Source organism: Oncorhynchus tshawytscha, unplaced genomic scaffold (genome assembly GCF_018296145.1).
Source record: "Oncorhynchus tshawytscha isolate Ot180627B unplaced genomic scaffold, Otsh_v2.0 Un_contig_1164_pilon_pilon, whole genome shotgun sequence".
NCBI classification, from domain to species: Eukaryota; Metazoa; Chordata; class Actinopteri; order Salmoniformes; family Salmonidae; genus Oncorhynchus; species Oncorhynchus tshawytscha.
This window is the reverse complement of record NW_024609608.1, coordinates 82,227-96,728: the sequence shown is the minus strand read 5'-3', so window position 1 is coordinate 96,728 and position 14,502 is coordinate 82,227. Positions and strand designations below refer to the sequence as shown.

At 46.0% G+C, this 14,502-nt stretch overlaps 1 protein-coding gene across 1 annotated transcript in view; it reads left to right on the top strand.

Moving 5' to 3' along the window:
* LOC112238616 (protein phosphatase 1 regulatory subunit 29-like) overlaps window positions 1-14,085 on the top strand; it is a 150,152-nt gene extending 136,067 nt beyond the window's left edge. Inside the window, exons 3-5 of the mRNA XM_042316243.1 lie at window positions 6,142-6,873; window positions 6,940-7,041; window positions 7,188-14,085. Coding sequence (XP_042172177.1) covers window positions 6,511-6,873; window positions 6,940-7,041; window positions 7,188-9,581 — 2,859 coding nt within the window. The 5' untranslated portion in view covers window positions 6,142-6,510 and the 3' untranslated portion in view covers window positions 9,582-14,085. The remainder of the gene's footprint in view (window positions 1-6,141; window positions 6,874-6,939; window positions 7,042-7,187) is intronic.
* The last annotated feature ends 417 nt before the right edge of the window (window positions 14,086-14,502 follow it).

Genomic DNA, 14,502 nt, shown 5'->3' with positions numbered 1-14,502 from the left:
AACTGTCTCCCATGAGATCCGCCACAGGAAAGGAAGACCCAGAGTTACCACTGCTGCAGAGGATAAGTTCATTAGAGTTAACTGTCTCTCATGAGGACCCCCACAGGAAAGGACGACCCAGAGTTACCTCTGCTGCAGAGGATAAGTTCATTGGAGTTAACTGTCTCTCATGAGGACCCCCACAGGAATGGAAGACCCAGAGTTACCACTGCTGCAGAGGATAAGTTCATTAGAGTTAACTGTCTCTCATGAGGACCCCCACAGGAAAGGACGACCCAGAGTTACCTCTGCTGCAGAGGATAAGTTCATTAGAGTTAACTGTCTGAGATCCGCCACAGGAAAGGAAGACCCAGAGTTACCACTGCTGCAGAGGATAAGTTCATTAGAGTTAACTGTCTCTCATGAGATCCGCCACAGGAAAGGAAGACCAGAGTTCATCTGCTGCAGAGGATAAGTTCATTAGAGTTAACTGTCTCTCATGAGATCCGCCACAGGAAAGGAAGACCCAGAGTTACCACTGCTGCAGAGGATAAGTTCATTAGAGTTAACTGTCTCTCATGAGGTCCGCCACAGGAAAGGAAGACCCAGAGTTACTACCTCTGCTGCAGAGGATAAGTTCATTGGAGTTATCAGCCTCAGAAATTGCAGCCCAAAGAAATGCTTCACAGTGTTCAAGTAACAAACATCAACTGTTCAGAGGAGACTGTGTGAATCAGGTCTTCATGGTCAAATTGCTGCAAAGAAACCACTACTAAAGGACCTCAATAAGAAGAAGAGACTTGCTTGGGCCAAGAAACATCAGCAATGGACATCATTTTTAAAATATTTATTTTAACTATGCAAGTCAGTTAGGAACATATTCTTATTTACAATGATGGCCTACCGGGGGAACACTGGGTTAACTGCCTTGTTCAGATGGAACAAGCAAGTCTCTTGCAGATTTTTTACCTTGTCCGCTCGGGGATTCAATCCAGCAACCTTCCAATTACTGGCCCAACACTCTAATCACTAGGCTACCTACCTCCTGACATTAAACCAGTGGAAATCTGTCCTTTGGTCTGATGAGTCCAAATGTGAGATTTTTGGTTAGAACCATGTGTCTTTGTGAGACGCAGAGTAGGTGAATGGATGATCTCCGCATGTGTGGTTCCCACGGTGAAGCATGGAGGAGGAGGTGTGATGGTGTGGGGGTGCTTTGCTGGTGACACTGTCAGTGATTTATTTAGAATTCAAGGCACACTTAACCAACATGGCTACCACAGCATTCTGCAGCGATACGCCATCCCATCTGGTTTGCTCTTAGTGGGACTATCATTTGTTTTTTAACAGGACAATGACCCAACACACCCCCAGGCTGTGTAAGGGCTACTTGACCAAGAAGGAGAGCGATGGAGTGCTGCATCAGATTACCTGGCCGCCACAATCGCCCGACCTCAACCCAATTGAGATTGTTTGGGATGAGTTAGACCGCAGAGTGAAGGAAAAGCAGCCATAGTGATCAGCACATGCGGGAACTCCTTCAAGACTGTTGGAAATGCATTCCAGGTGAAGCTGGTTGAGAGAATGCCAATAGTGTGCAAAGCTGTCATCAATGCAAAGGGTGGCTACTTTGAAGAATCTCTAATATAAAATATATTTTGATTTGTTTAACACTTTTTTGTTACTACATGATTCCATATGTGTTATTTCATAGTGTTGATGTCCTCACTATTATCCTACAATGTAGAAATATAAAAATAAAGAAAACCCCTTGAATGAGTAGGTGTGTACCTACTCATTCAAGGGTACTGAACTGCATGACAAAACTGAACTGCATGACAAATAGTCTGGTTCCCTGTCAATAACTGTGACCCAGAGTTTGTCTAATCCAGATGACATGGTCAGAATAACCTTCTGTCCCCATTAGTCGTACAGTACATGGGGCCTGACAGTGATAGTCTCACTTCTGATTACCATTCAGGAAGAGGAACAACACTTCATCATGGTGGCAGCTAATGAACCCAGTGAGACAGGGATCTGACACTTATTCCCTCTCTGTCCCCTCTGTTTTCATAACCACTAATTGGAGCTGTCAATCATATCTGGTCTCCATGACAACCGAGGGAGAACCAATGGGATGGGTGTTGTTGAATAACCCAGATATAAATCATGAATTATACAGGGGGACTTAGACTGATAATCAGTTGAGTGTGGCTGGATATTTGATGTGTGTCTATGAGAGATGTGAGTAGAACACAGAGAATACAATGGTAAGGAAAGATGCCAACTGTGCAGAATGTGGAATGTACTTGCGATCTCAAACATGAGTAACTTCATGACTTTGTGACTCCTGTCCGAGTAGCAAACCTAGATAAACACACTAGATAAAAAGGAGGTTTCTTTGGCTATTCTTGCAGCGTCTATTTTAGTGATGTTCAGAAGTAGAAGTGGGCCAGCCAAGACAGCCAGCCACCCACCTGTGACCTACCTGTTACCTCAAATGTATTTGCGATGTGACCCACATGTAATGTAACTGCCAAAATAAAGGAAACACCAACATAAAGTGTCTTAATAGGGTGTTGGGCCACAACGAGCCAGAACAGCTTCAATGTGCCTTAGCATGGAGTCTACAAGTGTCTGGATCTCTATTGGAGGGATGCAACACCTTTTAATCCATGAGAAATTCCAAATTTATTGTTTTGTTGATGGTGGTGTTGATAAATTTTCAATTGGGTTGAGATCTGGTGACTGAGACAGTCATGGCATATGGTTTACATCGTTTTCATGCTCATCAAACCATTCAGTGACCACTCAGGCCCTGTTGATGGGGGCATTGTCACCCCTCCTCTTGTGTTCCCTATATGGAGCACTAAATGGGATCAGCTCTCGTGTGGAACAGAGAGAGAGAGAGAGAGAGAGAGAGAGAGAGAGAGAGAGAGAGAGAGAGAGAGAGAGAGAGAGAGAGAGAGAGAGAAAGAGAGAGAGAAAGAGAGAGAGAGAGAGAGAGAGAGAGAGAGAGAGAGAGAGAGAGAAGAGAGAGAGAGAGAGAGAGAGAGAGAGAGAGAGAGAGAGAGAGAGAGAGAGAGAGAGAACTGTCTTGATACACATAGTACATCCTAAATAGGCTACAACCTTTGACTACACAAGCATGTTTTCATAGAGACATCCCCTAAAGGGAATGTTCCAGTGGCAACAGCCCACAACTCTAATCAGTATGAGGTGTTGATGATGAATTGTATCCTAAGTGCTTTGGGTCTTCCCATTTTCAGCAGTAATCAGTGGGAAATTGGACCAGATACTTGGCTCTCACCATTGGGGAATACTGACTAGAATAAACTGGAATGAGTTCCAATTCTCCATCAGAATCATTGGAATAGAGAAATGAGAACAGTGGAACTAGGACAGTTCCATAATTCTCTGGTTCCATGGAGAGAGAGAGAGCTTTCTGACTGTCAGCTGTAGCGAGAGGAAGACATTGTCTGTCACAACACACAACTTTTCATCCTGGCTTGTATCTAGCTTTCAAATGACATGCAGATTGAATAGAGAGCCGATGGTGAAGGATTGTATGATGTGACTGGAGAGCCTATAGAAAGAGGAACTGAGTCATAGGTACAGTGGTGTGTGTGTGTGTGTGTGTGTGTGTGTGCGTGCGTGCGTGCGTGTGTGTGTGTGCGTGCGTGTGTGTGTACCTGCATGCATACCAGTGTGTGTATATAAGTATGTTTACGTATATGTGTCTAATAATGTGACAGGTGAGTCAACAGGGAGAGATCTAGAAGTCTCGGAGGTTGAGGTGATTAATGTAGCGTGGCGTGTGTGAAACACCTCTACAGAGACTGACAGGGACAAGATAGATGGGTGTCAGGGTGAGATGGATGGCCTCCTGCAGGGGGCTCTCCTACCTAGGGATCCAGGAAGTGCAGACACAGGAGTGGTGGGACTAGGAGCTTTCTCACAGCGTGAATAGTTTAACATGATGAGGACAAATGAAAGTCAGGGACAGAAACTTTGTCTGAGTGGATGGCACCCTGTGGAGAGGAAGGTTGTCTCTTCATCCTGAGCTCAGTTTCTTTCCCTACATTCTCTCCTACTTTCTCTCCTTTCTTTCCGCCTTCCTCCCTTCCTTCCTTCCTTCCTTCCTTCCTTCCTTCCTTCCTTCCTCCCTTACTTCCTATTTTCTTTCCATCCTACCACCATTCTTTCCATCACTCCTCCCTTATTTTAAATGAAGGGAAGATGGCTTTTTAACTTTGTGTGCCATTTGAATGTCATTTATACACTCAACACATATTTGAATGTCATTTATACACTTAACACATATTTGAATGTCATTTATACACTCAACACATATTTGAATGTCATTTATACACTCAACACATATTTGAATGTCATTTATACACTCAACACATATTTGAATGTCATTTATACACTCAACACATATTTGAATGTCATTTATACACTCAACACATATTTGAATGATCCTTTTAATCACATACACTACATACTAGCGATGGAGGGAAAAATCGATACAGTTACATATCGGAATTATTATTTTTGACAATATATGGTATCGTTTTGACAATATGACAATGTTATTTTTGACAATATATGGTATCGTTTTGACAATATGACAATGTTATTTTTGACGATATATGGTATCGTTTTGACAATATGGCAATGTTATTTTTGCGCTGGATGAGTGAACCTGCACCAACAATATGTTCTCCATCTTCTTTTCAATAGACCATTTGTTTTCAGCACTTTTATTAACATGACTGATCAAAACTCGTTTTCCACATTCCACATGCCTCTTTCTGTTCCCTCTGCAGCAGATAGATGGTGAGCTATATGTTTAGACCATGGAATCGTAATAAAATCACAGTATTGAATCACAATGCATCGTGGGAAACGTGAGACACGCAATATATATCGTATCGTCACCTAAGGATCGTGATAATATTGTATTGTGAGGTCCCTGGCTATTCCCAACCCTAATACATCAGTGGAGGCTGCTGAGGGGAGGACGGCTCATAATAATGGCTGGAATGGATTCAATGGAATGGTATCAACCACATCAAATGCCTGGTTTACATGTGGTTGATACCAGTCCATTGACTCCATTCCAGTTGTTATTATGAGCCGTCCTCCCTCAGCAGCCTCCACTGTAATACATACATGTATATATAATCCCCATCAAATCATGGGCCACCATGACATACATTATCTTTACAAGAGAACGTGTTACCTAGAATAGATTCCATTAGTGATCTTCCTAGAGAAGATTCCTGGGGATTACGGTGGAGAGACTGTATGAAGTGTCACTTGCCAGGATTAGGATGTAATCCAGAATTAATCCACGACGGAGCAATAAACCTTGAGTGTCACAGTGGCACAAGATTTAAGATGCACAGATATCAGCGCCGAGGCCAGAATGATGCATGTTGTGAATGAACATCATGTTTTCATGGGCTAGGTTTCTGTGTTGAGGTTTTATGCAGGGCACTTTATTTCCAAGTGCTGTCTTCTGGTCGCACATGATGGTCATGAATAAGCATCTGTTCTGTTTGCAGAGAGTGGCTGTCAGAGAGAAAGGGATCATGCTGGTGTGTGTTAAACAGTGCATTTTTCGACTCCCATTCAAGATGTGTTTTCATCTATAAACTGGATGTTGTATTGTTTTTTGAGGAATGAGGACGTGTGCTTTTCTAGAATCGTCTCCTTAATCATAGTGCCACTTGAAATCAGAGTTTTCTAAAATTGCCCCTGATTTTATAGCTGTCCCATGTGATTAGGTTTTTTATACAGATGTAGGATCTTAATTTGAGCCAGTTTTCTTATCCTGCATCAACAGGAAATGTGAATTATTATGTGGATTAAATTAATGGACATTTTTGTAGGGGTTGAAACATTTTGGGGAAAATCAAGTCTAAAATTTCAAAGTGAAAATTACAAACTTCAGAAGCCTTTTTAAACCTCAAATACGTTACACGTTTAACATTTCCAGGAAAGTTATCCTGAAACAGGGTGATCAAATTAATACTCTCCATCTGTATGCAACACTGGTGTTTTGTGTTCTATGTTGTTTGGTTCATTCCATGTTATTATTGTTATGTGCCTCTCTATTGTTGCCTCACGGTATTCCTCTCCTCTCTTCCACAGACTCACGTCTCTCCAGCGGATCCTGCTACTTCCTATCAGATCAATCAACAAGACTTCCTGTCGGAGAGATTATGAGGAATAGCTGTTTCACTCCCCACGGCAGTCCAACAGGAAGTGAAAAGACATGGGGACTCTGCTAATCACCATGACAACCATACAGCTGTGACTGACTGTGTGAGGCCCCTCCCTCTTTTTCTACACCCAAGCTAAACCCATTCTCCCCTTTCTGAGGACAACCTAGCTACGCCAGTCCATCCCCCACGCTCTTTCTCCTTTAAACTCAACCTCGCTTTCCCTTATTTCAACCCCACGTTTCCTCCATCTTAACAAAACCTCCCTCTTCATTCCTCCTCCTTCTCTTCCATCATCATGCTCAGCAGGCTTCACACTCACTCCTCCTCTTCCTCTCCATCTACCCCCACCCTCCTCATCCTTCCCTCTCTCCTCCTCTTCCTCCACCTTCCGGGCCTGGTCTGGGGGGACTGCTGGCTGATCGAGGGGGACAAGGGCTACGTGTGGCTAGCCATCTGCAGCCAGAACCAGCCTCCATATGAGACCATCCCCCAGCACATCAATAACACGGTCCACGACCTGAGGCTCAACGAGAACAAGCTCAAAATGATCCCCTATACCTCCATGTACCGCTTCACCAACCTCACGGACCTCAACCTCACCAAGAACGAGATCTCCTACATCGAGGACGGGGCCTTCGCTCAACAGGCCAACCTACAGGTACACTGGGTGGTGGGTGGGTTGATTGATTTAATCTTAACGTAATCCTTTCTGGTTCTCTCCTAGGTTCTCCAGCTGGGCTACAACAAACTGACCAACCTGACAGAAGCCATGATGAGGGGCCTGGGCCGGCTGCAGTGCCTCTTCCTCCAGCACAACCTCATTGAGGTGTGACATTGGTCGATTTTTGTTTCGTTTTTAAATATTTCAATTCCACTATTTGCTAAAGATAAGTTGATATTATTCTGTATGTACAATATGATTCAGATTTGTTTTAAATATATTGCTTTCTGTCTCTGTATGTTCTCATCAAGGTCATTGGCAATAATGCATTGGATGAGTGCCTCAGTCTCAACAGCATTGACCTGTCGTCCAATAAGCTGGCTCGCCTCGACCCCTCCACCTTTACCATTTTGAATCGCCTCATGGTGTGTGAGCTGGCTGGGAACCCCTTCCATTGTGGTTGTGACTTGTACAACTTCCTCACCTGGCTGGAGGCCTTCAATAACGTCACACACACCTACGACCGGCTCCAGTGCGAGACCCCCAGGGAGATGTTTGGCTACCCACTCCTGAGTCCCATCGCGTCCGGCCACGCCGGGCACAACGCTCGGACGATTCTGTCCTCTGTCTGCCGGGATGGGGTCTTCATCCCCGGGATGACGTCTCTCCCGCCAGACTCAGATTCCTCCGGAATGGGCCCGGACATGTTTGACCGCGTGGGTCCGTACCACCAACCCACCACCTCGTCTTCCTCCACGGAGCACAGCTTCAGCCCCAGCATCAAGCTCCACCACGTGTCCCTCTTCACAGCCTCTATCATGGTCCAGATCCCCAGACCTTACAGCAAGATGTACATCCTGGTGCAGTACAATAACACCTTTGTCTCTGATGTCATGAACCTGAAGCTCAAGAAGGAGATGATCACACTGAACAAGCTCAAGCCACACACCAACTATACCTTCTGCGTGGCCTCCATCAGGACCTCCCAGCGCTACAACCACACCTGTCTCCAGTTCTCCACCCGAGCCCAGAACCCCGACGACATGCCGCCAACACCTTCCACCACCACCCACTACATAATGACCATCGTGGGCTGCCTCATCGGGATGCTCTGCATCCTGGGCCTCATCTACTATTGTCTGAGGAAGAAGAGGAGGCATGAGGAGAAGCAAAAGTCCATCTGTGTGAAGAAAACGATTCTAGAAATGAGGTATGGCCCGGAGGTGGCGGCGGCCGTGGGGAACGACCCGTCTGCGGTGCAGAAGCTCCAGGAGCAGGCCCAGGGTCAGGGCCACCACCAGTACCAGCACCACACGCATGGGGGCAAGCTACCAATGTCTGCCTCCTCCTCGGGCATGCTTCACTCCGCCAACACCTCTTCCTCCAGACTCTCCTCCATCCCTCAGGATAAGATGCCCACCGCCTTCTGTGATGCCATGCTGACCAGCAAAGGCAACTACATGGATGTGAGGACGGAGGGGGTGATGAGAGATGGAGGGATGGGAGGAGGACAGGGAGGGATGAAGGATGAGGATCTAAGAGAAGAGGACGGGACGGACGTGGGGGAGGATTCGGACGATGACGGGCGAGGCTCGGCCTCGGAGATCTCCACCATCGCCATGGAGGTGGATAAGGTCAACCAGATCATCAATAACTGCATCGACGCCCTGAAGCTGGACTCTGTCATGGCCGCCTCCTCCACTGCCTCTTCCGCCACCACCACCACCTCCTACCCCACCTCCCCTCCACCCACTTGCACCTCCTCCTTGACCCGTGGCCTCATCCCTCTTTCCCCCGGCATCACTGAGACCTGCCCGGGCCTGCCCTCCCCTACCACCAAGATCCCCCCTCCACCGCCGCTCCCCTTCTCCGTCCCTCTCTCGGAGCGTCAGGGGATCAGTGGCGGGGGGTTTGTGTCGCCGCCCTACCGGCCGCCTCCCCCTGCGTCCGCTGTGCGCCCCGTCGTGAGGCAGATGAGCGCTGACGCTGCGGTGGTGATCAGTGCCGTGAAGAAGCAGTGCAGCACCTCGTCCTGCAACTCCATGGGACGTGACCGGGAACGAGGGACCGGAGGAGGAGGCCGGGTCTACAGCCTGGACATCCACGAGCCCCGCAGCCCGGACCCCTGCCAGCAGTACCCAGGAGAGAGAGGCAGCCCCGCGGGGTGTGGAGAGCCCCTGGAGCGGCTGCCTCTGGTGGGGAGCGGCGGGGGAGGAGGTGGGGGTGGTGGGTGTGGTAGTGGAGGTGGTGGTGGTGTTGATGGTATTACCAACCAGCATCACCAGCACCAGCAGCAGCAGCAGCAGGGGCAGGGACAGGAACAGCAGGAGGACTACCACTGCTCAGAGCACCGCCACTCCGTCCCAGCTCTGTACTACGAGGGCTCCCACCAGGGCTCGCCACACCAGAGGGCCTCCTTCCTCAAGCCCCTGACCCGCTCCCGCCGTGACGCCGCCTCCTACTCGCAGCTCTCGCCCTCCCGCCACCAAAACTACTCTGGGTACTCCTCCAGCCCTGAGTATTCCTCAGAGAGCTCTCTGAGGATCTGGGAGAGGTTCCGGCCCTACAGGAAGGGCCAGAGGGATGAGTCATGCTACGTCACGGCCGGGAACGCCTTAAGGAAGAAGGTGCAGTTTGCCAAAGGGGAGGACCTCCATGACATCCTCGACTACTGGAAGGGCGTGTCAGCCCAGCAGAAGCTGTGAAAGGAAGACAGGAAGTGAGAGTGAGACATTGTGGGAATTTTTTTGAGTAATGGGTCTCTTGTTGATCCCGGTGAACTACCAATTTGAGATGCCAGCCGAAAGAAAAGAGAGAAAATGAAATTAATGAGGGTGGTGAAAGAGTTAAGTTGAGTCTGACTCATTTACAGTAGGTTTCATTGATCCATGTCAAAACATGTTATCATCAGCAGGACCAGAGCTGAGAGAGATGACAGTACAGCAGGGTCATTGTGGACTGTAGGACTACTTCTGGAACCTGCTCATCGTCTTTACAGTTATAATTAGAGACAGGGAGCCCAGGCCAACCATCCAATCAGTATTCAGTGAACACTTCATGTGGAATTCACCTGTTGGAGTGTCATTCTCTGTGCCACACTTTCATCTGTGTGTAGAGACGGGAAATCAGATGACGTATCGCCTGTTTGTGTCTCTATTGAGTGTATGCGTATGTCATCGAGTGTACTGTATGTGTGTGTGTCAGTGTTTTTGTGTGTGTGTGTATGAGTCAGTCTAAACTCCTACACATATTTTTGGGCGCATGTAGGGCGCGGAGATAATGTCTGTGTTGGTGAGACAGAAACACAGTGAGATAATATACAGAGAGAGAGAGAGAGATAGATAGAGAGAGAGAGAGCGAGAGAGAGAGCGAGAGAGAGAGAGCGAGAGAGAGAGAGAGAGAGAGCAATACAAAGGGGGAAAACATGGTGATTGTGAACAGAGCTGTCAAGCAGTCTCTCCCTCCTATCCCTCAGATCATCCATTCTATTGGATGGTGCACAAACATTTGCATTTCAATAGTGGCTGTCACAGTCACAGTAAGCTGGGAGGAATAAAAAGGAAAAACTGAAAACACTCAGGGAGGCTTTACGGTGTGAGGATGCAGGCTTTTGTTGTGTCTCAAATGCCACCCTATTCCCTAAACAGTGCACTACTTTTGACCAGGGCCTATGGGGAATAGGCTGCCCTTTGTGACACAGGCTTTGGGTCTTCAGTCAGCCATAGCACAGGACGAGCCAACCAGGCAGGCAGGGTAATGCACTGTGATACAGGCCAGACGTAACCTCCTGTGAAGATAGGGAATTGACACAGCAGTGTAAAACAGTAGCCCCGCCCCTGGAGCAGAGACATGTCGCTAGGAGCTCCAGGGAGGAGGATCAGGTATCTGGCCCTACATGTTGATCTATGATCAGACATTTAACCTGGACCCTGTGAATGGGAATCAGATTGTGAACAGCTGTATTGCTGTTATCGGTGTCTTGGGTAGCGGTCGCTGTGACTTACTGGGTTCTGTAGACAGATACAGAGAGAGATGGTGAGACCGTAAAACACAGAGATAAAAAAAGAGAGTAAGAAAAGAGAAGGGAGAGAGATACATTCTGCATATTGTGCATATTCATGTCAGCAGATTAATGTGGGTCAACAGAGCTAAAATACAGACAATGTGCATCATTTGATGTGAGCACTTTGTGTGCTGCTGGCAATCCTTTTGTTGAGATGAATGTGGCTTAAAACGTCCACGTTTAATAATGTGATCAAAAATGGATCGTGGTCTTTAACTGGTGACCCACTTCACACAGGTTCACCCACACAGTTCCCCTGTACAGCAGTTCTATCTCAAGAGAATAATACCCCTCTTATTTCATGACAACTGAAGGAGGGGCGCAGTAAGGAGGTACACCTTTAATTAACACCAACACCTCTTTCTGGATATTAACACCATGAGCGTCCACTTTAATTAGACACACTCATTAGCAATTAAACAAGACTGTGTCATGGGGAGGTTGTGTACGTGTGTGTGTGTGTGTGTGTGTATAGGGTCGGTCAATATGCAGCAGTGGGTTGTGTGTAGAGTGCTTAAGCTAATTGAATTAGATCTGCCTGCCTGGCTCGAGAGTTGACTAGGAGTCTGTGAGATTGGAATATTGACAGGCAACTGTGGAGAAATGCATAAAGAAGGAGAGAACAGCTCATATCCACCTACACACAGACACAGAGAGAGAGAGAGAGAGAGAGAGAGAGAGAGAGAGAGAGAGAGAGAGAGAGGGTACATTCACCTAGTCCACTTTAATGCATGACCCAGCTGTTAACCTTTTCAGTAGAGTGACCTGTGTGTATTAATCCTATAGGAGGCAGTCTGTCATTGGAACAGCTGGCTGCGTATGAAGGACCAGTGTTGGGGAGTAGTGAACTACATGTAGTCCAACTAGTAATGTAACTACATTTTGCAGTAACTTGATGGTAGCTGAGTTAAATTACAATCTTAGTAGTGTTTTCAGAAGTTCTTTACTTTTCTGAGGTCTGGCTAGCTACTGGAACTACACACTACTTTTTTTTGTGCAAAAAGTAGGAAAAAAAACAATATGGCATCAGACCTGCCTAATTCTCACTTGAGACATAGTTTTTGTGTTTAATAGGATAAATTACACATTCTGTTAACATCTAAGTACAGAGCGATCTGTTCTTGCTATTTGTATTCTATGACATTTCAAATGTACATATCATTTTTCATGGAGTAGTTTGGATGCAGTGAACTGCTTTTTAAAAGTAACTTTAGTTCAGTAAACTATAAACTCTTTCTTAAGGGCAGCTTTGGTGTAGTTTAACTTCTTCCAGTGTGCAGTAATTGGTAGCTTGGAAAACTATATTTTCAGAGCAGCTTCCCCAACACTGTTAAGAACACACTGACAGGTTGGAGTCACCTCTCTAGAGAAATGGGAAACAGGGGATATCCTGTGCTGAAGTCTCCCAGGTTAGATGGACCGATATGATTTACTATGACTTTACATACAGCATTTTAGTGCATTGAATGAACTCTCCAGAGGTGATGCATTTGATTTAAAATAGGGGTCAATAGGGTACGTTTCTATCAATAGCAACAGTGTTGTAGTGTGATGTAAGGTGGTAGCCAAGGAGATACTTTTCATAAGGAGAAAATGTTCCGAAAGTGAATTTCAGCCTCCCTCTCTCTCTTTCTCTTTCTTTCGCTTCTTCACCCTCTGTGTCCTCTTGTATGAGTGTTCACTGTTCCACACTGCACACACACACACACACACACACACACACACACACACACACACACGCCCCTAAGCGCCTGGGCCTAATGGGAATGTGGCTTCAGTGGTGTGTAGCGATTGAACACGACATCTCTGCATGGGCTTCAGCAGAATAACACCTGTCCCCCTTTATCCAAGGAGAAAAGCTGGAAATGACCTTCCTCTGAGAGTTGGATTGTATTAGCTCTCCTCCTGCACAACATTTGTTTCACTCCCTCCTTTTCCACTTTCTCTTCCTTTTTCTTTTTTCCCAAATATTTTATCTTGTTTCACCTGCTGTTTGTGATGAAATGATGCATGTTGAATACAAACCAGTCTGTGGGTGAGAGTGGTTAAAATGAGTAAATGTTATATAAATGTTACCTGGATGTTACAAGGGGTGTTTTTTTTTCTCAGTTCCCTCAGCTCTCTCTGTTTGAAGTAGTGTTGGGTTATGATTGGTTTATCCTGCGAGACTGATCTGAGGTCAAAGGTCATATTCCATACAGATCCATAGTGCCGCCATTTTGGTTTTCCATTGGAACCGACAAGGTCCTGAAGGAAAGAGTCACAATGCCAGCTCTCTCAGTGAAAGAGGAGAGAGGACATCTCACTGGATTTACACAACTCTTTCCAGACTCTCCAGTCTTCCTGAAGGAAACAGCTACAACAAACAAACAATTATGTGGATTTAAAGGTACGATAACCACTGATCTCCTCTCTCAGAGACACTACACCTGAAAACTCTACAGAGGAACTGCTATGCTACCGGAGGCTAACTGTGACTGACTCTGCCCTTCACCATTCACACACAGAGGGATTCTCAAGGAACCTGGCGAGAACGTTTAAAAACACACGATCGGATAGGTGACTTTTTTGTCATTTTGGCTCCAAATCCCTGAACTCCTAATGTAAGTTTACAGACATTGACACGTGTGAGAAAGTGTCCTGCCCCTTCAAAAAGACTCAGACGGTTGACAAAGCTGTGAAAGGATTTCCATCTGTACAAACCAGAGCCCATACATACAACCATTACAACTGCCACCATTTTCAGTGTGTTTGAAGTACAATGTAACAAAAAAAGATGTTTGGTTTGGTTGTTTCATACTACAGTTTCATACGTTTCAGATGTTTTTATGACTCAATTTGCCATTGGTTTGTTTTCTATTCTAAATTGTCAACTGTTTGACTCAATTTGCCATTGATTAGTTGTTCTATCTAAATAGGATGTATGAATCCCTAGGAGGAGTAAGACTGAAGCTCATTCAAGTGCTCTCCTGCTCAAGGACCTGCCTCGATCATCACACATCGTTTCCACAACATTCCCAGAGTGCTTCTGTCACGTCATAGCAACGTTTGCCCATTTGTAAAATGGTCCTTTAGCCAAATACAGTGGCAATTATATTTGTATTTTGTAATAATAAAAAATAACCCAGTGGGGGCTCTTCTCTCTGCTTGCTTGTACTACGGTTGTTTTACGAGAGCTCTTGTAATGATTTTACTCTCATGTAGCCTATGCCTCCCAATCCGTCATTTCAAAGCTATTTTGATCAAATTCTTTCAACTCTGCACTGGACATACCAAGGGGGTCTTGGGTCAAAACTAGTGCACTACATTGTGAATAAGATGCACAATATAGTGAATAGGTCGCCATTTGAGACAACCAGATATACTAATCTCCCTCCACTAGGTTCTCAGGAATGGTCAAAGTTTTCCATTCTAAAATAACTTCTGTTGTCTGTTTAAATAATACATGGTTTCCCTGCTAACTCCCAGCAAACGGTGTAATGGTTGCGGTTTAGACGAGCTGTTGTGTTAAGTGGTCTTTGTTCAGGCTTATGGGATATTTAGCAGAACAGAGCTGTGTTTGG